The sequence below is a fragment of the Pristiophorus japonicus genome, chromosome 8, assembly GCF_044704955.1.
Source record: "Pristiophorus japonicus isolate sPriJap1 chromosome 8, sPriJap1.hap1, whole genome shotgun sequence".
Classification (NCBI taxonomy): Eukaryota; Metazoa; Chordata; class Chondrichthyes; family Pristiophoridae; genus Pristiophorus; species Pristiophorus japonicus.
In genome coordinates this window covers 222,940,958-222,966,442 of record NC_091984.1, presented here as the reverse complement: position 1 = coordinate 222,966,442, position 25,485 = coordinate 222,940,958, and the positions used below count along the sequence as shown (strand labels likewise).

The following is a 25,485-nucleotide window of genomic DNA, read 5'->3' as shown; positions in this document are numbered from 1 at the left end:
AATGGGAGCCAAGAAAAGATCTTTATCCTTTTGCATGAAGAAGGGTTTTGAAATTTTGATTAGTTAATATAAATGAATTGCCAGTTAGCTGTTGCCAACTCCTCTATATATATATATATATATATATATATATATATATATATCCCATGAGGAATGGTGCAAGAGGGAGGAATTCAACTTCCTGGGACATTGGAACCGGTTCTGGGGGAGGTGGGACCAGTACAAACCTGACGGTCTGCATCTGGTCAGGACTGGAACCAATGTCTGAGGGGCAGTGTTTGCTCGTGCTGTTGGGGAGGATTTAAACTAATAGGGCAGGGGGATGGGAACCTATGCAGGGAGACAGAGGGAAGTAAAATGGGGTCAGAAGCAAAAGGTATGAGGGCAGAAAAATCAAAGGCAAAAATCAAAAAAGGCCACATTACAACATAATTCTAAAAGGACAAAGCGTGTTTAAAAAAACAAGCCTAAAGGCTCTGTGTCTCAATGCGAGGAGCATTCATAATAAGGTGGATGAATTAACTGCGCAGATAGCTGTTAACGGATACGATGTAATTGGAATTATGGAGACATGGCTCCAGGGTGACCAAGGCTGGGAACTCAACATTCCAAGGGTATTCAATATTCAGGAAAGATAGACTGAAAGGAAAAGGAGGTGGGGTAGGGTTGCTGGTTAAAGAGGAGATTAACGCAATAGTAAGGAAGGACATTAGTGTGGATGAGGTGGAATCTATATGGGTCGAGCTGCAGAACACTAAAGGACAGAAAACGCTAGTGGGAGTTGTGGGACCACCAAGCAGTCATAGTGAGGTTGGGGATGGCATCAAACAGGAAATTAGGGAGGCGTGCAATAAAGGTACAGCAGTCATCATGGGTGACTTTAATCTACATATAGATTGGGCTAAACAAACTGGTGGCAATACGGTGGAGGAGGATTTCGTGGAGTGTATAAAGGATGGTTTTCCAGTCCAATATGTCAAAGAACCAACTAGAGACCTGGCCATCCTAGACTGGGTGTTGTGTAATGAGAGAGGATTAATTAGCACTCTTGTTGTGCGAGGCCCCTTGGGGAAGAGTGACCATAATTCTTCATTAAGATGGAGAGTGACACAATTAATTCAGAGACTAGAGTCCTGAACTTAAAGAAAGGTAACTTTGACGGTATGAGATGTGATTTGGCTTGGATAGACTGGCGAATGATACTTAAAGGGTTGACGGTGGATAGGCAATGGCAGACATTTAAAGATCACATTGATGAACTTCAACAATTGTACATCCCTGTCTGGCGTAAAAATAAAACTGGGAAGGTGGCTCAACTGTGGCTTACAAGGGAAATTAGGGATAGTGTTAAATCCACAGAAGAGGCATATAAATTGGCCAAAAAAATCAGCAAACCTGAGGACGGGGAGAAATTTAGAATTCAACAGAGGAGGACAAAGGGTTTAATTAGGAGGGGGAAAATAGAATATGAAAGTATTATTTTGCTTCGGTCTCAATTATTTTGCTTCGGTCTTCACAGTGGAAGACACAAAAACCATGCCAAAAATTGCTGGTCACAGGAATGTGGGAAGGGAGGACCTTGAGACAATCACTATCACTAGGGGGGTAGTGCTGGACAGTCTAATGGGACTCAAGGTAGACAAGTCCCCTGGTCCTGATGAAATGCATCCCAGGGTATTAAAAGAGATGGCGGAAGTTATAGCAGATGCATTCGTTATAATCTACCAAAATTCTCTGGACTCTGGGGAGGTACCAGCGGATTGGAAAGCAGCTAATGTAACACCTCTGTTTTTAAAAGAAAAAGGGGCAGACAAAAGGCAGGTAACTATAGTCCGGTTAGTTTAACATCTGTAGTGGGGAAAATGCTTGAAACTATCATTAAGGAAGAAATAGCAGGACATCTAGATAAGAATAGTGCAATCAAGCAGACGCAGCATGGATTCATGAAGGGGAAATCATGTTTAACTAAATTACTGGAATTCTTTGAGGATATAACGAGCATGGTGGATAGAGGTGTACCGATGGATGTGGTGTGTTTAGATTTCCAAAAGGCATTCGATAAGGTGCCACACAAAAGGTTACTGCAGAAGATAAAGATACGCGGAGTCAGAGGAAATGTATTAGCATGGATAGAGAATTGGCTGGCTAACAGAAAGCAGAGAGTCGGGATAAATGGGTCCTTTTCGGGTGGAAATCGGTGGTTAGTGGTGTGCCACAGGGATCGGTGCTGGGACCACAACTGTTTACAATATACATAGATGACCTGGAAGAGGGGACAGAGTGTAGTGTAACAAAATTTGCAGATGACACAAAGATTAGTGGGAAAGCGGGTTGTGTAGAGGACACAGAGAGGCTGCAAAGAGATTTGGATAGGTTAAGCGAATGGGCTAAGGTTTGGCAGATGGAATACAATGTCGGAAAGTGTGAGGTCATCCACCTTGGGGGGAAAAAAACAGTAAAAGGGAATATTATTTGAATGGGGAGAAATTACAACATGCTGCGGTGCAGAGGGACCTGGGGGTCCTTGTGCATGAATCTCAAAAAGTTAGTTTGCAGGTGCAGCAGGTAATCAGGAAGGCGAATGGAATGTTGGCCTTCATTGCGAGAGGGATGGAGTACAAAAGCAGGGAGGTCCTGCTGCAACTGTACAGGGTATTGGTGAGGCCACACCTGGAGTACTGCGTGCAGTTTTGGTCACCTTACTTAAGGAAGGATATACTAGCCTTGGAGGGGGTACAGAGACGATTCACTAGGCTGATTCCGGAGATGAGGGGGTTACCTTATGATGATAGATTGAGTAGACTGGGTCTTTACTCGTTGGAGTTCAGAAGGATGAGGGGTGATCTTATAGAAACATTTAAAATAATGAAAGGGATAGACAAGATAGAGGCAGAGAGGTTGTTTCCACTGGTCGGGGAGACTAGAACTAGGGGGCACAGCCTCAAAATACGGGGGAGCCAATTTAAAACCGAGTTGAGAAGGAATTTCTTCTCCCAGAGGGTTATAATTTCTCTGCCCAAGGAAGCAATTGAGGCTAGCACATTGAATTTATTCAAGTCACAGATAGATAGATTTTTAACCAATAAGGGAATAAAGGGTTTCGGGGAGCGGGCGGGTAAGTGGAACTGAGTCCACGGCCAGATTAGCCATGATCTTACTGAATGGCGGAGCAGGCTCGAGGGGCTAGATGGCCTACTCCTGTTCCTAATTCTTATGTTCTTATTATGTTGGGAACATAAAAACTGACTGCAAAAGTTTCTACAGATACATGAAGAGAAAAAGATTAGTGAAGACAAATGTAGGTCCCTTACAGTCAGAATCAGGTGAATTTATAATGGGGAACAAAGAAATGGCAGACCAGTTGAACAAATACTTTGGTTCTGTCTTCACGAAGGAAGACACAAATAACCTTCTGGAAATACCAAGGGACTGAGTGTCTAGGAGAAGTAGGAACTAAAGGAAATCCTTACTAGTCAGCAAATTGTGTTAGAAAATTGATGGGATTTAAGGCCGATAAATCCCAGGGCCAGAGTCTGCATCCCAGAGTACTTAAGGAAGTGGCCCTAGAAATAGTGGATGCATTGGTGGTCATTTTCCAACATTCTATACACTCTGCATCCGTTCCTATGGACTTGAGGGTAGTTAATGTAACACCACTTTTTAAAAAAGGAGGGAGAGAGAAAACTGAATTATAGACCGGTCAGCCTGATATAGGTGGTGGGGAAAATGTTGGAATCAATTAAAGATGTAATGGCAGCTCATTTGGAAAGCAGTGACCGGATCGGTCCAAGTCACCTTGGATTTATGAAAGGGAGTCATGCTTGACAAATCTTCTAGAATTTTTTGAGATGTAACTAGTAGAGTGGACAAGGGTAAGCCAGTGGATGTCGTGTATTTAGACTTTCAAAAGGCTTTTGATAAGGTCCCACACAAGAGATTAGTGTGCAAAATTAAAACACATGGTATTGGGCGTAATGTTACATGAATAGCACGTTTAGCGAGTTGGTCTCATCGCAGGTAAAGGGTACAAAGCCAGATAGTAAATGGGTGACCAACAGAAAGTGCAAGGAAGGTAGTGCAGGGAAGTCCAGAACTAGGGGACACAGTCTAAGGATAAGGGGGAAGCCATTTAGGACCGAGATGAGGAGGAATTTCTTCACCCAGAGAGTGGTGAACCTGTGGAATTCTCTACCACAGAAAGTTGTTGAGGCCAATTCACTAAATATATTCAAAAAGGAGTTAGATGAAGTCCTTACTACTAGGGGAATCAAGGGGTATGGTGAGAAAGCAGGAATGGGGTACTGAAGTTGCATGTTCAGCCATGAACTCATTGAATGGCGGTGCAGGCTAGAAGGGCCGAATGGCCTACTCCTGCACCTATTTTCTATGTTTCTATGTTTATTCACTGGAGTTTAGAAGGATGAGAGGGGATCTCATAGAAACATATAAGATTCTGACGGGACTGGATAGGTTAGATTTGGGAAGAATGTTCCCGATGTTGGGGAAGTCCAGAACCAGGCAACATAGTCTTAGGATAAGGGATAGGCCATTTAGGACTGAGATGAGGAGAAACTTCTTCACTCAGAGTTGTTAACCTGTGGAATTCCCTACCGCAGAGAGCTGTTGATGCCAGTTTATTGGATATATTCAAGAGGGAGTTAGATATGGCCCTTATAGCTAAGGGGATCAAGGGGTATGGAGAGAAAGCGGGAAATGGATACTGAGGGAATGATCGGCCGTGATCTTATTGAGTGGCGGTGCAGGCTCGAGGGGCCAACTGGCCTACTCCTGCGCCTATTTTCTATGTTTCTATGTACTGACGTGGATAGAGAACTGGTTGGCAGACAGGAAGCAAAGAGTAGGAATAAAAGGGTCCTTTTCGGAATGGCAGGCAGTGACTAGTGGGGTCCTGCAAGGTTCAGTGCTGGGACCCCAGCTATTTACAATATATCTTAATGATTTGGACAAAGAAGTTATTAACCTGTGGAATTTTCTACCGCAGAGAGTTGTTGATGCCAGTTTGTTAGATATATTCAAGAGGGAGTTAGATATGGCCCTTGCGGCTAAAGAGATCAAAGAGTATGAGAGAAAGCAGGAAAGGGGTAGGGTGAGGTGAATGATCAGCCATGATCTTATTGACAGGCTCGAAGGGCTGAATGGCCCATTCCTGCACCTATTTTCTATGTTTTTATGAATTGAATGTAATATCTCCAAGTTTGCAGATGACACTAAGCTGGGTGGCAGTGTGAGCTGTGAGGAGGATGCTAAGAGGCTGCAAAGTGACTTGGACAGGTTAGGTGAGTGGGCAAATACATGGCAGATGCGGTATAATGTAGATAAATGTGAGGTTATCCACTTTGGTGGTTAAAAACAGGAAGGCAGAATATTATCTGAATGGTGACAGATTAAGAAAAGGGGAGGTGCAACGAGATCCGGGTGTCATGGTACATCGGTCATTGAAAGTTGGCTTGCAGGTACAGCAGGCGGTGAAGAAGGTAAATGGCATGTTGGCCTTCATCGCGAGAAGATTTGAGTTTCGGAGCAGGGAGGTCTTACTACTGTTATACAGGGCCTTGGTGAGGCCACACCTTGAATGTTGTGCACAATTTTGGTCTCCTAATCTGAGCAAGGACATTCTTGCTATTGAGGGAGTGCAGCAAAGGTTCACCAGACTGATTCCCGGGATGATAGACTGACATTTGAAGAAAGACTGGATCGACTAGGCTTTATATTTACTGGAATTTAGAAGAATGAGAGGGGATCTTATAGAAACATATAAAATTCTGACGAGATTGGACATGTTAGATGCAGGAAGAATGTTCCCGATGTTGGGGAAGTCCAGAACCAAGGGTCACAGTCTAAGGATAAGGGGTAAGCCATTTAGAACCGAGATGAGAATAAACTTCTTCACTCAGAGTTGTGAGCATGTGGAATTCTCTACCACAGAGAATTGTTGAGGCCAGTTCATTAGCTATATTCAAAAGGGAGTTAGATGTGGCCCTTACGGCTAAAGGGATCAAGGGGTATGGAGAGAAAGCAGGAAAGGGGTACTGAAGTGCATGATTAGCCATGATCATATTGAATGGTGGTGCAGGCTCGAAGGGCCGAATGGCTTACTCCTGCACTTATTTTCTATGTTTCTATGACCTCACTGAAAGGGTGGGTAAATGACCTCTGTTGATGACTTTCTTTCCTAGGTCATCTTGCACTGTATATTTAGTTTTTCTGTTCCCTTCCTTGATTATGGTAGACCATGATGGGGAATTTACTGAATAGAATTGTCTGTGAAGTAGTTACCCCATCACTTTATGGAAAAGTGCATTTGTACATTATAAAGCTACCAATAAATTTGGTGGTTGAACTTGAATTGACTGCTATAAATAGCTCAGTGATTGGGAGTTAGTGTTCTATTTTGATCCTACCAAAGACAATTTTTTCATTATTTGCAAAATTGAAGCAAAATGGGTTTGTGACGCGTAAAGCAAGAAAGCAAATTGTATGTTGGAAATGATTGATTAAAATTTTTCAATATTGTAAGACAACGTTAAGCATGTCAAAAGTAAAAGAATGATGGAGTGGAGAGTGTGCTACTGCTCAGCGATGAAAGTGCAAATCTAACTGTAAAGGACAAAGGTATGACATACTAAATATTTTATTTCTGTTTTTAGAAATGATAGTGGAAGTGAGAATGCAGATATTCTACAGGGGGATAATTGTAGAAAAGGAATTGAATCTGGAAAAATTTAAGCACGAAAGTAGTGCTTTTCACAAATTTGGGATATCGCAAAGTGCTTCACAGCAAGACATTATTATGTAGGGAAATGTAGTAGTCAATTTGTGCACAGCACCTTCCCATTAACAGTAATGAGATAAATGACCAGATAATCTGTTTGATAGTGTTGGTTGAGGGATTACTGTTTGCCAGGACTCCGTGAGAAATCTCCTACTCTCTTTGTATAGTGCCAAGGGATCTTTTATGTACAGTTGAGAGAAGAGAAAGGACCTTGATTTAATGTCCCATTCAAAAAAAAAAAAATCTTTACTTCTAACTGTGCAGTTCTCCTAAAGTACTGCACTGGAGTGTCAGCCTAGATTGTGAGCTCAAGTCTCTGGAGTGGGTCTTTAACCCACTGACCTTCTGACTCAGAGGCGAGAGTGCTTATGCTAAGCCAAGGCTGACACCTAGTAGAACTCAAACTAGTTAAATCACAGGGTCCTGATGGCATACACTCTAGGATATTGAAACTCAAGAGATAGCAGAAGTTCAGTCTACAGTTTTTCAATTTTCCTTAGATTTGGAAATTGTGAATAGGGACGCGACTACAAGGTCAAAAAAGTAATAACTTTGTACAAAGCAATGGTTAGGCCACAGTTTAAGTACTGTGTTCAGTTTCGGCACTATATTATTGGAAAACACATTAAAGACACAGTGTAAATTCACCAGGATAATACCAGGGATGAGTAATGGTAATTATGGGAAAAGTGAGATACTGGGACTATTTTCACTGAAGCAGGGTGAATAGGGAAAGATTATTTCCTTTGGCTGGAATGTTGGTGACAACGGCTCATAACTTAAAATTGCCACTGAGAATACAGAGAGTTGTTAGGTGAAATTTGTTTGCAAAAGGTTGTTGGAGCATGTAATACTTTACCACTGAAGCAGAGACCATTGCATCTTTTAAGAGGAAATTGGATAAATATTTGAAGCAAAGAAAGATACAGAGCTGTGGGGACAATGCAGGGTTGTGAGATTAGTTTTGGACTGCTCTAGCTAAGCAGCAGAACTTCCTTCTGTACTGTAAACTTCTATGGTCCATGATTGAAGATACTGATGCAGTGTGCACCATTGCAGTCTTGGACCCATCCAATATTCTTGTCCAAATTGCTCCACCGAAAAGCAATATCAAGGGGGCAGTGGAGCTGAGGCTGTATTGAGACATGGCATGTTATAGTGCCTAATCTCAAAAAATGCCCCCAATTTTTCAATATTTTGGTGGGAAAAGATGGCGGTACATTAGAAACAGATGAAGGAAAAGGTCAAGATTTCTACTTTGTGCAAATGCCTTGTGAGATCAGCTAGTTTTAAGTATATTTTCTACTTGCATGCACCGTGTTCTATTGTGAACAAATAATATTGGTGGATAAGGAAATCCTGGACTATTTCTTTGTGCACTTAAGATACAAAAGTTGTGTAGAGAAGATATTAAGAAAAGAAGTCACGAAGTTTGTTTTGTTAACAGGAGAATGCTACATGGAGTTAACACGGGCCATGTTTAATCTGGCTTGCGCTCTTGCCCTTTTGGTCACTGGAGATGTTGTTAACTACCACACAATTTGTTAACCAGTTCATTTGAGTCATTTGGTCTCTGAATACTAATTAAGCAATTTGCAATAAGGTTGTTTGCCTGCTCTGTAGTGTCAGATGTACCTTCATAAAACAAATGCATGACATGTTACTGAACTGATCATCATATCTTTAATGGTGAATTTTCACTTTCTCCAGTAATACCTGTACAATAGGAATGACCCTTCCTCTCTGGAGTGACACCAAGATTCACCTGGATGGAGATGGGTAAGGAACTAGATTGCTTCTTCATTATTAAACAAGAAAAAATAGGGATGATTAAAATCATCATTGCTTTTTTAATATAGTATCATGCTCATCTCAATGTCCATTGCTTACAATTTTATGTTTAAATACAAAGAATTCCTTCATATACAGGTAATAGAGGGTTCCCTCCCATTTTACAGGGACTTTAAGGGGACCTACATTATTCATAATTTCCTACACTGAAATTTGCCCCGTATTTTATAAATGACCTTTTTAATGCCTAGTATCTATGAAATCTTACCATCTTGCCACAATATCTGTTCTGTAGCCTGATCTGATGAACGTTTCTAAACTTAGTATTATGGGCCCAAGTTTCCACATGATTTGCGCCTGATTTTTAGGAGCAACTGGTGGAGAACGGACTATCTTAGAAATCGCAATTCTCCGCATTTTTTTTTCTGCAGTTCTAGTCAGTTAGAACAGTTCCACTTTGGAACAGAATTTTTTCTTCAAAAGGGGGCGTGTCCAGCCACTGACGCCTGATTTCAAAGTTTCCACAGTGAAAATGTACTCCAAACTAACTTAGAATGGAGCAAGTGAAGATTTTTGTAGAACTGAAAAAACCTTGTCTACACATTTAAAAAATCAGGCGCAGGTTACAAATTAGGCGTCCAGAACGAGGTGGGGGGGGGGGGGGGAAGGGAAGTCATAAAATTCTATAATAAATCCTTATTTATACTTCTACAAATATTATACAAATAAATCCAACCTGAATAAACATTTATAAGCAAAGAAAAGATTAAATAAACCATCTTCCTACCTGTGTGAAAGTGCTTCAGCCAGGGAGAATGCTGCAGGCGTTCGTTCCCGCGGGGGGGGGGGGGGGGGGAGGAGGCAGCCGTTCGTTCCCGCGGGGGGGGGGGGAGGAGGCAGCCATTTGTTCCGGACGGGGAGGGGGAGGGGGAGGGAAACGGCTGCCTCAACTTTCTGAGGCTTCCTGCAGCCTTCTCACTGCTGCAAGAAGCCTCAGTGCTGATGTGCTGATGGCAATGTGCTTTTATTAAAAAATGTTCAAAAATTAAACAGCTACAAAGAACTACAAAATGCCAATGTTTCCTTCACACTGCATGTGCGCGAACGCTCCAATGCACACGTGCAGCGTTGCTGGCAGGAAAAAAACTAATTTAATTGGTACCCGCCCCCTCCCACTTACAAAATCGGCGCGAGTGTAGGCTCCGCCCCCCTGGGCGCCGCGCCAAGCAGACAAGGAGCTGCAGGGTGCTCCAGAATCGCGTGTTTTTTTTCCGGCGCCGTTTTAGGCACGAAAAACGGGCGCCCAGCTTGGAGGGGCGCCCGTTTCTTATCATGTGGAAACTTGGGCCCTATAAGACTACTACTGAGCTTCGGCTAACTTTTTCCATTTAAATTTTGTAATGTGTGCATCTTTAGTAATGCATAAAAATGCGTGGTTTTCAAAAAATTTCAAGTGGAGTTCATTAATATAGATTATATTTTAAGCAGTGTTTATTGGTAAATGTCTCAATAAACAACCTTGCTCGTAATAAAAATATTACTTAGCACATTGCTGAGATGCACCAAAGCATTTAAAAATGCTTTAAAAAATCTAGGTAAGATTTCAAGGTTCTAATGCAATTTATAAAATAATTTGTATATTTTTTTCAATTACAATTGAAACAACAGAGAGAAATGTTAGTATGGAGCATTTGCGTTTGCACCCGGTAATTGTATTGAGGGTAAAGATAGATCTTTGGGCACTCCAGAGGTAACATTTTGCGGGTGGGAAATAGCACAAAGCCAAGAGGTAGTGCATTGATTACACAGGGGAACTCTACAAAGTGCAACTAAGTAGACACATTAGTGCTTATTTAGTGATTAAAGCACTTTTGCTTTTAATGTTTCTTTTACACATACTTTTCGACGAAGCAGAAACTCATTTCTGACGGACTGCCCTGTCTGAAACATTAATCTGTCTTTCTCTTTCAGATCTATTGTGTATTTCCAATGTTAGCTAACCTGCAGCCACGCCTTTGACAATTCAATTCTGAAATGGACACTAGCTCTTAAACATTCTGGCTCCATCCCTCCAGTTTTATGGTAGATTTGGAAATGCTCCACTGTCTCACCAACTTACTACATGCCACTTTCCAAGGTTCTGGCTGCATAAAATGCTCCTGCCCACAAATGACATTGCAACTAGGGAAATGTGACCTATTCTGTGTTTGTCATTATTTTCCCAGTTCATACTGGAATGCAGGGTTAGGCTGGCTGACTGCCTTCGGTGTTCATGTTCAGCAGTCAGTAAAAAGTGGGTGGGGAGGCAAAAGCATTCCTTTGCAGACAAGGAAGTGTGCAAGTGCTCTGAGCACTGCCTTACACAGGCCTTGCAAGAGGAATCACAATTTTAAGGTTAAAAGAAATGCTGCTTTGCAGGTAGAACAGATGGAGCCTACATTTCAACAGGCTCTCGAGGCCCGCTGCATCACAACTCCGTCCTCTTCTTGGTGGGACACTCCAATGGCAGCCCACCTCCTATATGACGACGACTTTGAGACCAGAAAGTCAGTGAGGGTCACGGGGAATGCTGTCTCACACACACTTCCTCCTCCCACCACCACCAGAGATATGCCTCAACCAAGGTGGAGTTACGGATAGCTTAGGTCTAGGAGCTGTATAGGATCAATGTAGAGCGCTCTCCCTTTTGTGATTATGCACTTAGTCCCTGCCTCATACTTCTCTACAATGACTTGGAGCATTACTTGGCACTTAACCACACCCAAATGTTCTATATTAATGCACTGCTATTTATCTGATATTTTAAAGCTTTGGACATTACAATGTTAAGTCATATATTCCTTAACAGAGTTTAAAATGTTGGTTTAATTACAAAGGAGAAGGCAATTATAGCGGGCTGGATTTATGAACCTTGGTGGGTCTGTGGCGGGCGATGTCGGTGGTGAGTCCCGACCCCACTGACGGCTCTCGCCCGCTGTGTAAAATGATTTTACCCTGATTGTGCTTGTTAAGCCTGCCCGGCGTGTTTCCCGGCCAATTAGAGGAAGTGAGTCTGGTGATGTCATTTGATGACGCGTCATCAGCCGGTTTCCTTAAAGGGACTATGGCCAACTTTAATTTGACAGTTGTGTTGTCAGTCTTCTACAATAATGAGATGCTGCAAACACTGACTATCACTACAGAGGTGCAGGGCTGAAACCAGGCTCTCCCGGAATCACAGCGCACAGGGAGGTTTGCTTCCCTTGGAGATCAACACAATTTGGTTGCACAGTGCAGAGGAAAGAATAAGCAGGGATGTGATCAGGACCTCGATGCAGTGCCACAAACATTTCAATGATCTCAGTAGAACACGAAACGTTATTACAATAATAACTAATAATAATAACTTTTATTTATATAGCACCTTTAACATAGTAAAACGTCCCAAAGCGCTTCACAACAGTGTTACAGACAAACAGATAAATTTGACACCAAGCCACAGAAGAAATTAAGGCCGATGATCAAAAGCTTGTTTAAAGAGGTAGGTTTTAATGAGCATCTTAAAGGAGGAAAGGGAGGCGTAGAGATTTAGGGAGGGAGTTCCAGAGCTTAGGGCCCAGGCAGCTGAAGGCAGGTCCACCGATGGTTGAGCAGTTATAATGAGGGATGTTCAAGAGGTCAGAATTTAAGGAGCGCAGTCATGGGATTGTGAGGCTGTAAAATATTACAGAGATAGGGAGGGGCAAGTCCATGGAGTGATTTGTAAACAAGGATGAAAATTTTGAAATCGAGGCATTGTTTAACTAGGAGCCAATGTAGGTCAGAAAACAGGGGTGATGTGTGATCTTGACTTCATGCGGGTTAGTACACGGGCTGCTGAGTTTTGAATGACTTCAAGTTTACGTAGTGTGGAATGTGGAAGACCGACCAGGAGTGAGTTGGACTGGTCAAGTCTAGAAGTAATAAAGGCTTGAATGAGGGTTTCAGCATTCTGCTGTGCCTCTCATCACATCCCCATCACTCTGCCTTCCCTACCCTATGGCACATCCTTACTCCCACTAACTTACCTTGCACCTCCACCCATCCCTCTCTCTCTACATTATCACATCCTCATCTCACTAGCCACCCCTCACACTCTCCCTCATCCTAATGCAGTCATACCAACTAATAATACACAAGGCACTTGGGTGTTTAATACAATATCCATGTAAAGCTTCTGTTAATGTGCTGTCAAACATTGAAACCTTTATTTTCAACACTTTGCATTCTTGGGACAGATTTGTGTGCACCTTTGGAAGTGACTTAGTGAGTTGCAGTGAATGGTGAGACAAAATATAAATCCCCGCAATTATGATGAGTCTGAAAGGAATGGCTTGGGCATTGTAGGGATGCTTTATGGTGTTGGTGTGGGTTGGTGCCAACCTGGCGCATCATGTAGCAGCCAGGGTGTACAGCGTAAAGGGAAATAAATCTGGCCATGCAGTGGCCAACCCTGGTCTCCCAGGCAGCAATGTGGTTGGGTGCTGATCCCTGCGTCCTATGCAGCATCAGTTGATTGCGGAGAAGGTTCGTGCTGTTGGTGTGCCTGGTGCTAATAGTGTTGGGGATGATTGTGGTGGGATTCTGAGGACCAAGGTGAGAAAGTATAAAGTGCACTGATGTTGATGGAATAGATGACAGGTGAAGTAGAGGTGATGGAAGCGATCTGTCAATGGTGAGAGAGGTAATGAGGTCAGACCGGATGGAGGCTTGTGTAAAGACTTGCAGCTTTCTGAATCTGTAGTGAAAATGCAGTTTAGAGAAGCTTGTGCTTAAGGGAAGATATCTGAATCAGCTGGGAGTTTTGTCTTGGCATTTGAAGTTGTCACCTCATCAGCTGAAACAATGGCTCACCTCAGCTTCACAGACGAGTTCTAGGCACAGCAGGAAACAGGTGGGAAACTTGTCAAATTCAGAAAGCTCGGACAAAAAGCATCCATTGGCTGTAAACCAGCCACTAATGATTTTAGTTGCTTCTCCCGCCACTGCTTGTCAGGTCTGCTCAGCACTGGCGGAGCCGCCATTTGGGAAAGACACATGGCAGCGGGGTCCCGATCCACTGTCCAAAAAAAAAACACTTTCCCACCTGACCCGCCACCGATTGTGCCTGCTGTCCACCCGGAAAATCCCCCGCCCCCCCCTCCCGGATGTTCTTCTGCAAGGCAAATTAGATAGCCCTCTGTGCTGTTACTATACTTTTTCCTACTTCTGTATTGTTCCCAAGCTCATTTGGACTTTGTTGTTGCTGGGTTTCTGTTCAGAGCCATCGCTTTGCTTGACGCAGAGCAAACATAACAGAAATGGTGGTAGCAGATGTACTCAATAAGGAATCTCCGTGGCTAATGGATTAAGACCTCGAAGGTGTCTTCAAGCCTCCACAATACAACTGAAAGAGTAGATTTTTTTTTTTTTGCTAAATCCATTAACAAAATCCACTGACTTCAGTAAATATATTTTGAAATAAGTATGTTCACAGTACAAGTACGACCTCCCAATTTCGGAAACCTCAGGACCAAGGCCATTCTGGGTTTCTGGTATTTCCGGACTTCGGAACATATTTACAGATTTCATGAAACGTCTGGGCCGAGGTTTGGGTATTTCCGGATTTCAGAGACCAAATCCGTCATCCCGAATCTGGAAACATATTTGGCTCAGCGGTGACCTGTAGTTAGTAAGAAAAAAAACACCCGGGAAAAATCTGTATTGCAGCCTTTGGGACAGCAGTAGGACCTGCAAAAAAAGGTAAGTTAAAGTTTTTATTTTTTAATTATTTTGAATTGATTCGATAGTTAAGTGTCTTGTGCATGTTTTGTGATTTTTTTTTTCTCTTTTTTTTTTTCTGTGTGTGTGTCTGTGCGTGTGGAACGGGGCTTATTTACTGTTGTGAAAAAAATTTCCGGGTTTCAGAACATATTTACAGATTTCAGACAACCCCTCCACCAATCTGCGTGATTTCCGGATTTCGGAACATTCCGGATTTTGGAGGTCGTACTTATACTTAATTCTGGAATTAGACTCTTAAGAATACTGTCTCTGGTGTTTTAAATATACTGTTGATATCTGGATTGCTATTTTTTGCTTCAGTGGGTTCAGTGTGAGTACAGCGGACCGTATTCTTATCTTCAAACCAGTTTCTGTACAAGCCATGTGGTAAGTAATGTATTCTATTCACTATTACCGTTTCATTGATTTTGTAGGACGATTAGTCTATCTTCTAGTGTGTACATCTGGGGTATGAGAAAAATGTCCACATTGATATAACAATTATTTGGCTTGTAAATTGAATGGGAGCTTTCTTTAGTAGCCAGTTCACTAAACTGATGTTACTTAGGAGAGGAAGAGAAAACTAACTAGAAAAGATCTCTCCCAGTGGGCAAACCAAGAAAACTCTTGTATGGTGTATCTGGATGTGTCCATGGGCTGGATCAACCTGCCTATATAAAATAACATGGACTTGGGGTGGAAGGTGGGAAAATAAGATCAACTAAAACAAGTAGAAAATTGCAATTATATAGTGACCCTCACATCGAACTGTCTAAGCATTTTACAAAGGAAATAAGAGGATATCAAGCTGCAGAAGGGATCGATTAAGGGGAGCTAAAGGCACAGTTCAAGGGTAAGGTTTTTAAAAACCTTTTGAACAAAGTGAGAGAAGTAGCTAGAGAAAGTGGTTGTGGACATGAATTGAAAAGAGCAGCAGTATAATGACTGAAAGATCGGCTTCTGATGTGAAGAGAGTAGGAGACGAGTAGTACAGTTAGCAAGTGGAACATGCAACTGAAGATAATCAGTCAGATAAAGTAGAGCAAGACAGTGAAGGGGTTTGAGTATGAGGATGGGGAACCAGTGGAGTTGAGCAGTGAATATGGGTGTATGAGATGTGTGAATGGTGACTCAGCTTGTGGAGTGCTAAAACGTCTCGCAGTATATGCTGATTTCATAAACTTGGCTCTCTCCATCGATTCTTTGCTGAAGCTCAATATTTAACCCAGATTATGTTACAGTATCATTTTGGTTTGTACTAGATAAGATAGTAGTGTGCAGCTATTGCATCATTGTTGTGTTACTTGGGTGGTGTCTTGTGTCAATGAACTTTAACATCTTATCTCCTAAAATTTTAAGTTGTAACTACCTCAATTTGAATTACTTTGAATTTAGATTTCTAGTTTGTCATTTGTGCAATCAGTTATAATATGTTCTCCATCTAAAACCAAAAGTAAATTAGGAACAGATAATCAGGAAAAACTTTAGTTCAAAGAATGATAAATGTTTGGAATTATCTACCAAGATAATAAAAGAAAAGGAAAAGATATTTGATTTATTCAAAATATAATTAGATGCCACGCTAGGAGAGTTAGTGTACTCGAGGGATGACCTTCAGTGAACCGAATGGCCCATGCATCTTGGAAAGATTTGACACTGTGCATTTCTTTATATAAATTAGAGAAACTATAATTAACTTTAAAATCTGTGTTTCTATTTTTATTTATCTTTTTTGTTAAGACATTTAGTCAAGAGAGCTGGCAGAATTTGGTTATTGAACTTAGTAGACTGAGGGAGATGAATTAATATTGATGCAATGGCACAACTGCCTAAGCCCCCCCAGGTCAATGATTTCCTCTGTTGATATTAATTCTCTTTCCTCACACTGTTAAGCTCAGTAAGTCGTCTAAGCCTGTCGTTGGCACTTGCAGTTTAAATAAATAAAAATAGCATAAAACATCAACAGAACAAATTCCAAAGGAGTCATAAGTCTTCAACAGTTATATTTTCAAAGAGTGCATAAATAGTAAGATTTCTGGAAGGTTTAGAGAGGATTTGAGGGGAAGCTTTTTCATACAAAGGGTTGTGGGGGTCTGGAACTCAGTGCCTGGAAAGGTAGTAGAGGCAGAAACCCTAACCACATTTAAAAGGTGCTTGGATAGGCACTTGAAGTGCCATAACCTGCAGGGCTATGGACCTAGAGCTGGTAAGTGGGATTAGACTGGATAACCTCTTGTTGGCTGGCACAGATACGATGGTAAGTATTTGAGGGAATCTAATATGGCCAGAGTGAACTCCTGGACTAGTTTCGATCGCCTGGATGGGTCAGAGAGAAATGTTCCCAGATTTTTGACCCCTATTGGCCTGGGTTTTTATCTGTTTTTTGTTTTGCCCAGGAGATCACGTGGCTCCGGGTGGAGTGGAGTGTAAAAGTGTTGCGATATCGCAGTTGTGTGGGGCGGACTGGTTGAGCCGGGTGCTCTTTACCTGTCCACCATTGTTCATTGTTCATAGGTTTATATGTAACCTTCAGGGCTGCTGACTAAGGGCCATATGGCTCTTTGTCGGCCAGCGTGAACAAGATGGGCCGAAATGGCTGCCTTCTGCGCTGTTAATTTCTATGTTTCGATTTCCTTTCCAAGTCGGATGTTAATGAAGATGACCTGAATAACATAGTTGTGTTCACAGCTACAAAGATGAAAGGTTTAAAACGCATCTATTATTTGTGTTTTGTAGGTCAGCACTACAAATTCTCCACAAATCCTGCGAGGTAGCTCGTAGGTACAATTACTATCCGTCGGGAATTGCTTTGACATGGACCAGTTACTATGAGAGCTGCATTAACTCAGAGCAAAGTTGTATTAATGAATGGAATACAATGCAAGATCTGCAGTCCATGCGGGCTGACTCACCCCCAATGTTTGTTGATAAGTGAGTAAAGATTGCACCCCTTCATTAAGTTATGTTTTTTTTTATCTCCAGAAATTCTTTCAGTGATCGAGTTGAGATCACCCCACTTCTCCAGGTCCAATTTTTAGAATAATTATTTTTGACTCAAAAATAGACACTGAAGGGCAATTGATAACTATTGAAACATAAACCAAAATACTGAAAACTATTGAGGTTATTATGTAAAGAGGCACAGATTTGCCATTGCTCCTTACTCGCTATTTTTTGCTATTTCAACATGTTGGTCTGTTTTTCTCGGTCCTTGTTCTGTTTTTAAATGTTATCTTTTTCTCCCTTGCATTGCTTTTGCAGCAGTTTGAACAAGGGGTATGGAGAAAACCGTAATTTTCAGAATTGAATTGTACAGAAAGTTCCTTAGTATAATTGAGCTTTCTTTTAAATATTTAACTAATTTAAACTCCGACTGATGTCTTCAACAATGCAAGAGAAATGGTGTATTAAACAATGAGAGATATGGTGTATTCATATTTTCCAAATGAGACTTTTTTTTGAATGTATAAATTATCAGCTGGCTGTTGGTGATTTTCTGACTACCCAGTAGGAAAAAAAAAAGCAAATCTGGACCAAGTGTTCTCTTCCTTTGTCTCTAACATCTGGGTTGAAACTGCTCTCGCTGATAACCCATAATATTCAGCACTAAGTGCTATTCTCAAGGTGACTTGTATAGGATTAAAATGCCGTAATAGCACAGTAGTTGTAATTTGGTTCTGTATTTATGGCAGATCAGTGAGAGCTATACTCTGAATCTTATGTTGCACCTGATCAGAGTGTCAGATCTGACATCATCATAACTTTTATTTATATAGTACCTTTTAATGTTGTAAAATGTTCCAAGGCGCTTCACAACAATTTTACATCACATTAGATATTAACCGTTGAGGGTAAGAGAGAAAAAGTGTGAGAAGGAAGTGTAAAAAGAGGTTAACGGCTCGAGTCTGAAGCGGCAGCTAAAATGTGCACGCAGATAGACACAGGCAAAAAAACTTTAAAAAAAAAAAAAATACATTCAAATTACATTGTAAATAATACAATAAAGAGTATACAATAGTAAAATCAGTATAATAAAGATTAATTATAATTGAACAAAATTAAATATATACCATAATTATAAATTAAGTTTAAAATTAGAAAATCAGCAATTGAATCAAATTAAATCAGTTATTAGCTGTCTTTAAGATTCATTGCCTGTCCAGTGGTTCTTCCAGATTAATTGAATCAATCACTGTCCTCCATCCTTGTGATGTCACAATTTTATAACTTTCTATTTCTCATTTTGTCCTCTTGATAGGATTTATAATAGCTCCAGGTTTGAGCTGCCACTGTTGTCAGGGAGACGCTGATGTTTAAATCTCCCTCCAGCCTCCGTTCTCAGGGAGACGCTAATGTTTAAATCTCCCTCCAGCTGCTCCAGGCTCGAGCTGCCTCTGTTCTCAGGGAGACACTGATGTTTAAATCTCCCTCCAGCTGCTCCAGGCTCGAGCTGCCTCCGTTATCAGGGAGACGCTGATGTTTAAATCTCCCTCCAGTCTCCATTCTCAGGAAGGCGCTTATGTTTAAATCTCCCTCCAGCTGCTCCAGGCTCGCACTGCCTCCGTTGTCAGGGCGATGCTTATGTTTAAATCTCCCTCCAGCTGCTCCAGGCTCGAGCTGCCTCCGTTGTCAGGGAGACGCTGATATTTAAATCTCCCTCCAGCTGCTCCAAGCTTGTGCAGCCTCCGTTGTCAGGGTGATGTTGATGTTTGAAAGGAGGGGAAAAAAGTGGAAAAATGTTCTGTTGTGCAACACTGATACCATTTAATGAGCACAAAAATTCCTCCTACCACCACTACCCTCCCACCTCCAAAAAAGCTAATTGGCTTTATGGGATTTTTTTTTTCATTTCCCTTGCCAATTTTCTCTCCCTGAAGACCACTCTATTGGAGAAATCAGAAACTCGACATTGAGCACAGGCATTTCAACCGTAGAGAGAATCAGCCACACCCAGTTCTCTTAGAACCTGTTCTACTTGACTTCCCACCGCCCCAGCAATCTAAAGTTGCAGTGGCCAATTGTTGCAGTCCAGTTGTGACCCTGACTGAAATAAGCTAACTCGGCATAGACTGGGATCAAAACTGGAACTTATCTGATGCACATGGTTTGGTCCAACACCGGTGACACATTTACCCACTCACCCTCTTTCTTTTGTTAGGAATATATTGGATTTTGGTATGCAGGTAAGACAGATGAATTTTGAGATAAATTTGTGTTTTTCTTTCACAGACCAACAGAGAATGAACTAACGGAACGATTAATAAAAAACAAACTAAGATACATAATGATGAGTAAAGATTTGGAAAATGTCACTTCTAAAGAAGTAAGATGTTTGCAATTGTGCTAAATAACTATCATGCTTCAAATTGTAGAAATATTACTTTGGAGGAATGTTGAGGTTTCTATCAATGATTTACAAAAATTACTTTGGGAAGACCAATTTATATTTGACTTGTTCATTATTTTGTGCTTGTATCTTAACCAATATTGATCTCCATTAATCCATGTTAAGAAAATAAGAAAAATGTGTGCTATCTCCCAACCATTAAAATATAGTTAGTCAACATTTGAACAGAGAAATGATAAATTAATGCTTTGCCAGAGGGTGTACACTTAAAACATTAAACTTTGTTTTTTCAGATGATTACTGCCTTATTTCCATCATTTTCAGCTTTTACTTAAGATTTTCGGCATTTGCAGTTTATTTTTGTTTTAATCTGTAAATAGAAGAACTGTTGGTTAATGCAACAGAGAAAACAGAGAGTATATCTGGTGCGTGTGTGTCTACAGCCAGAAAAGGAAAATAGGAGAATGATCCTGCCTGCACAAGTCTTGTTTAGCTCTTTGCAATCCAGTCACAAAGCATGTTGGTGCTTGAATTAGGCTACCTGCCTGTCTCTCTTGGTTGGGGACCGGCAACTGCCCTTGCTTGAAGGTGCAGGTAAATAAAGCAATAAAAAGAGACAACAGCATTTTTGGGTTTTATAAATAGCAAAGTCATATGGATGTACAGCATCAAGTTAACTAAATCTGTCCATGATCGGGCCATCCCTGGCCTCCCAGGCAGCAGTGTGCTCGGGTGCTGATGCCCTTTGTCCTGTATAGCATCAGGTAATTGTGGAGAAGGTTGATGGTGGTTTTATTGGTGCTGCTGATGTTGGGGCTCATCGTGGTCAGATTCTGAGGACCATGGTGAGACGGTATAAATGGCACCCATGTTGATGGAATAGATGGCATCTCAAGAAGAGATGACAAGCAATCAGTGGTGAGAGAGGTTCTTGCAATGAGGTGACACTGGATGGAGACTTTGCTTGAAAGACTTGCAGTAAGCTCAATCTGTGTTGCAACTGCAGTGAGAAACATCTTCTGCCTGAGGAAAGTGATCAGCTTTCAGGTGAGAGCTTTTATAGTACATTTCATCCTGTCAAGTAATCAACTGGAGCAATGGCCACTCGGCTCCCGCCTTGAGTTTATAGGCGTGCTTCCCGAGCTGTGTGAATCCTGTGGCCATTGCAGGGAAATTTAAAATGTAGGGGGGAAAAAGGCTCAAGTGGCTGTAAACTACCTGATAATGATTTCAATTTAAAATTGAGAGAGAGCCAGCGAGAACCAAGGTTGGAAGATTTTTTAACAGATTTGTTGGAGCATAGAGCTGTTGAGGCAGAGATTCTTGCATCTTTTAAGAGACGAATAGGTAACATTTGAAATGGAGGAAGATAGAGCTAATGAGGGGAGAGAATGGTAATTGGATTGATTTGGGGTTGCTCTAACAGAACAGCTGCAGACACAATGGGCTGCAATGGTCGCCTTCTGTGTTGTGAACTTCTAGGTTCTAGGGGGAAGAACAACTTAAGAATTGGAACAGAGAATACATATTTTACTGGTTTAAAAGTCTCTGCATAGTTCATCTGATGGCCTGGTGTTACAGCACCATTCAGTGCTTTAAGCCAGGACAGGAGAAAAAAAAAAATCAGATTCCCCAACCTGATCACGGTCCATTGACCCCTGCTGGAAAGTGCACACTGGTGAAGGCCACATCGGCCTCAGTTGAGATGCCCTCCATGGTCAAGTCGGTTGCTTGACATTCATACACAAAGGTTTGCTACTTGAATGAGTCACCAGAGAACTGTCACTGTCCACAAAATCATATCCCAAGAAGAGTCAGTGCCATTGAAATAGGTGAGAAAATAGGGACAACAAAAATTTGTTAAAAAGATGTGTTTAAAAAAAAATTATTGCATTATGGATGCTAATGAAGATTTTTTGTTTACAGATTCGTAATGAGTTGGAACAACAGATGAACTGTAATCTGAAAGAATACAAAGGATTTATTGATAATGAAATGCTGATCATTTTAGGACAAATGGACAAGGCTTCCCTAATATTTGATCATCTTTATCTGGTAATGTTTGCCTTTTAATATTCTGCAGATTAGTTTAATTACAGGGAATGTTATGAATTTTTTTTTAACACCAATGTAGTCACGCAAAATGTAAAACCACTGATTTAGAGGAGTGTATGTTTGATATTTCTGAAAAACTACAGCTGATTCTATCAGGCATGCATCCTTCCCCCTCCCCTCCCCCCCCCCCCCCCATCCCAATTTAAACTTATGTTCGTGTACCACACATGTTGCTACCCTCCTCCTCCCAAAATATACATTCATGTCCCATCAGTTGTTGGCTACCCTTGCTCACTGCCATCTTTTCAAAGTTTCTGATTTTAATTAATATAAACACATGCAACCTAAGGTTTTTTTGTGCAGCTCTGTCAGTGTCTGGCAGACTTTGTTTTATTTTTGCTGAACACTAGAGCATTATAAAATGATGAGATATTTGGATTATGGGAAACCCATGCGGCAACCTTCCAAAAACATGAGTATCAGATCTGATTAAGGTAAAGGGGCACCGGTAACGAGCATGTGATGGGGAGGGGAGTTCTAAAATTAGAATAAAATCTGCATCTTATGTTATGAACATGCAGATTACCTGTACAAGAATTACACTCCATAGAAACATTTAGCTTGGTTAAAAACCTAATAGAATAATTGATTAAAAAATAGAAAATGCTGGAATGCAGGCAGGTTACCATGGACAAACCTCAGGCCTACTTACTACTTTTGATATTTTTGACTGGTTTGTTAAATATGAAGAACTGTTTTGCTTTGAACTTGATCCAGTATTTTGTACAAAACTTTGAAGAGTTTACTGGAGAAAGTGTTGCTCAATGTACATAAAAATAATAGATCCCTGTATAGGAAACTAGTTACAATTTGAGAGGCAATGCTTCTAGTTTTAATGATACATACTTATCCAATAGCACTATTTCATCAGAACAAAAAAAAGCAGAACAAAAAAGCTCACCCGAAATATTAGTCTGCCTTATTTCTGACTGATATGCTGATCCTCCTGACCTGTGTATTTCCAGCATTTCCTTTAGTTCAAATTTCTATGATTTACATTTTTTGATCTCTGAAGGATTGAGATGTATTCCAATACGCAGTTCAAAAAGAAAATTAATCCTTCCAGTGATCTTTTCAAATTACAAGTATCATTATATAAATGCATTTGTGTTGAAACAATGGATAACATTTTGTGAATGCAAGCAGATGTCTTGTCATTAGTCAAATGGTAACTATATTATGGCATGCGCTTAAAATAAGTTGGAAGCAAACTTTGATAAAACTTGGCTTTAATGAAACATTAGTCAATCACCCGTGGCATTGCACAGGAGTACTTCAGACCAAGTCCAGTCTTCAGGTGAAGTGGTGTTGGATGATGGGTAATAATTGGACCAGATGCACAAATTTATATTTAAAAGTGGAGCATAAATGCCAGCATAGACCAGTTGGGCTGCATGGCCTATTTCTGTGCTGTAGACTCCATGTAAATTCCTATCTCCACATTTAGAATAGAAACTGCATGTGGCACCTTCCTGCTAGTGGTGGCACTATGCAGTTTCTATTATAAATGCAGATATAGGGACAGGAAGTGTGTGCAGATGTAAGAATTTTAATATATTAATAGATTTCTGCAAAGCTTACTGTGGTGAGACTGGATTCTTACCATGGACAAACCTCAGGCGTTCTTACATTTGATATTTGACTGGCTTGTTAAACATGAACTGTTTTGTTTTGAACTGGATCCAGTATTTTGGACAAAACTTTGAAGAGTTTACTGGAGAAATAGTGTTGCTCAATGTACATAAAAATAATAGATCCCTGCAGAAAACACATGCAACTAGTTGCAACTTGAAAGGCGATGCTTCTAGTTTTAATGATACTTACTTATCCCATAGCACTATTAGAAAAAGAGTAAAGAATTCTCCCAGTGTCCTGGCCAACATTGCATTCATAGCTAACAGTATCAAAAACAGAATTGGTCATTCATTTCATTGCTGTTTGTAAGATCTTGCATTCAAAATGCTGCAGCAATTTCCTACATACCAGTGTCCTGGCCAACATTGCATTCGTAGCTAACAGTATCAAAAACAGAATTGGTCATTCATTTCATTGCTGTTTGTAAGATCTTGCATTCAAAATGCTGCAGCAATTTCCTACATACCAGTCACACAACTTCATGATTTATAAAGCACTTTATTACATTTGAAAGATGTGATACGGTACAATAGAAATGTAAGTTTAATTTTTTAACAAAATCCAGAGTGTAGTAGCAATGAATCCAACTTTGAAATGTTCACAGTACTATGGCAACAGGGGATTTCCACCCAGAGCAGCAATTAAAGTTACAATTGATCTTGGCTCCCTGAGCTAAGGTGAGGAAGGTCAGCAACAACTTGCATTTATATGGGCACCTTTTAATGTAGAGAAATGTGCATGACAGAGGCATAATCAAAGAAATTAATACTGAGTCAAAGGAGGAGATGTTAGGAGGGGTGAACCAAAGCTTGGTCAAAAAGTTGGCTTTTAATGTGGGGAAGGGGCTTAAAGAGGAAAGGGGGATCGAAAGACTGAGGAGTTTAGGAAGTGAATACCAGAGCGTGGGACAGAGGTGGCTGAGTATACAGCTGACAATGGTGGGGCAAGAGGAGGGGAGGGAATGCACAAGGTCAGTTAGAGGAACAGAGCGTTTGGGAATTGTAGGGCTAGTAGAGATTACAGAAATAGGGAGGGACAAGGCCATGAGAGGATTTAAACATGGGAGCCATTGTAGAGCAGCAAGGACGGGTGAGTGGGCCTCGCTGCAGGATGGGGTAAGGGCAGCAGAGTTTTGAGAGGTAATGGTGCAGGGACAGAAAGATAACTCATTGCTGGAAATGCTGTGGCTACCATCGGACAGCTAAAAATGGAACCAAGAAAGTGCCATCTTAGCTGGACAATGGAGGAGAGACGTTGGAGGAAGATGATGTGGTCAACTGTATGCAGACTGAAGAAAGGTTGAGGGGGGTTACTGGACCATGATTACTGTCATAGACAATGTAATCTGTAATTTTCGCTCGAGCTGTTTCAGTGCTGCGGTGGGATGACAACCTGATTGGAGAGTTTCAAACAGGGACTTCAGGAAAGATGGACATGGATTTGGCAGCAACAACTCATTGAAGGGTTTTGGAACGAAGAGGGAAGTTGGAAATGAGGTGGTAGTTTGCAAGGATAGAGGGAACCATTTACAATGATAGCTAGCATAACTGTCTGGAAGGTATGTTGGTTGGTCAGTTTAATGGGAATGGGTTCAAGGGAGGGCATGGTGACACTTGTGGCCAGATGAGCTCAGATGAGGATATGATGGGAGAGAAACAGGAGAAGCATGTGCTTTCGGGTCTAGGGCAGAGAAGGGGAGAGAGGATGTGGCTAGTGAGAGATGGAAGAAAGCTGTCACAAATGGTCGTGAATATGGGTAGGAGAGTTTATATGGAGGGCGTGGGCATTAAATTTAGAGGCAACAAGGAAAGCCGAGATGGAGATTGAAATCACCGAGAATGAGATGTTGCTCAAAGTTGAAGCTGAGGAAGGAATGCACATCTTGGGAAGAAATTCGGGTGGGAATTGGCAGGGCAGTGGACAATGAGAATTTTCAAGGAGAGGCAAGAAGGCTGAACAAGGTGAGGTGGTTGAAGCAGGAGAAAGTACTATAACAGAGAGCAAAGTGTAACATTGATAAATG

General features: G+C 41.2%; 1 protein-coding gene across 2 annotated transcripts in view; it reads left to right on the top strand.

Annotated features, from left to right (window-relative positions):
* LOC139269021 (protein phosphatase Slingshot homolog 1-like) overlaps nt 1-25,485 on the top strand; it is a 138,068-nt gene that overhangs the window by 72,793 nt on the left and 39,790 nt on the right. For both annotated transcript variants that reach the window (XM_070887958.1, XM_070887959.1), the window contains exons 6-10: nt 8,504-8,572; nt 14,687-14,752; nt 17,102-17,296; nt 19,595-19,688; nt 21,639-21,767. In XM_070887958.1, coding sequence (XP_070744059.1) covers nt 8,504-8,572; nt 14,687-14,752; nt 17,102-17,296; nt 19,595-19,688; nt 21,639-21,767 — 553 coding nt within the window. The remainder of the gene's footprint in view (nt 1-8,503; nt 8,573-14,686; nt 14,753-17,101; nt 17,297-19,594; nt 19,689-21,638; nt 21,768-25,485) is intronic.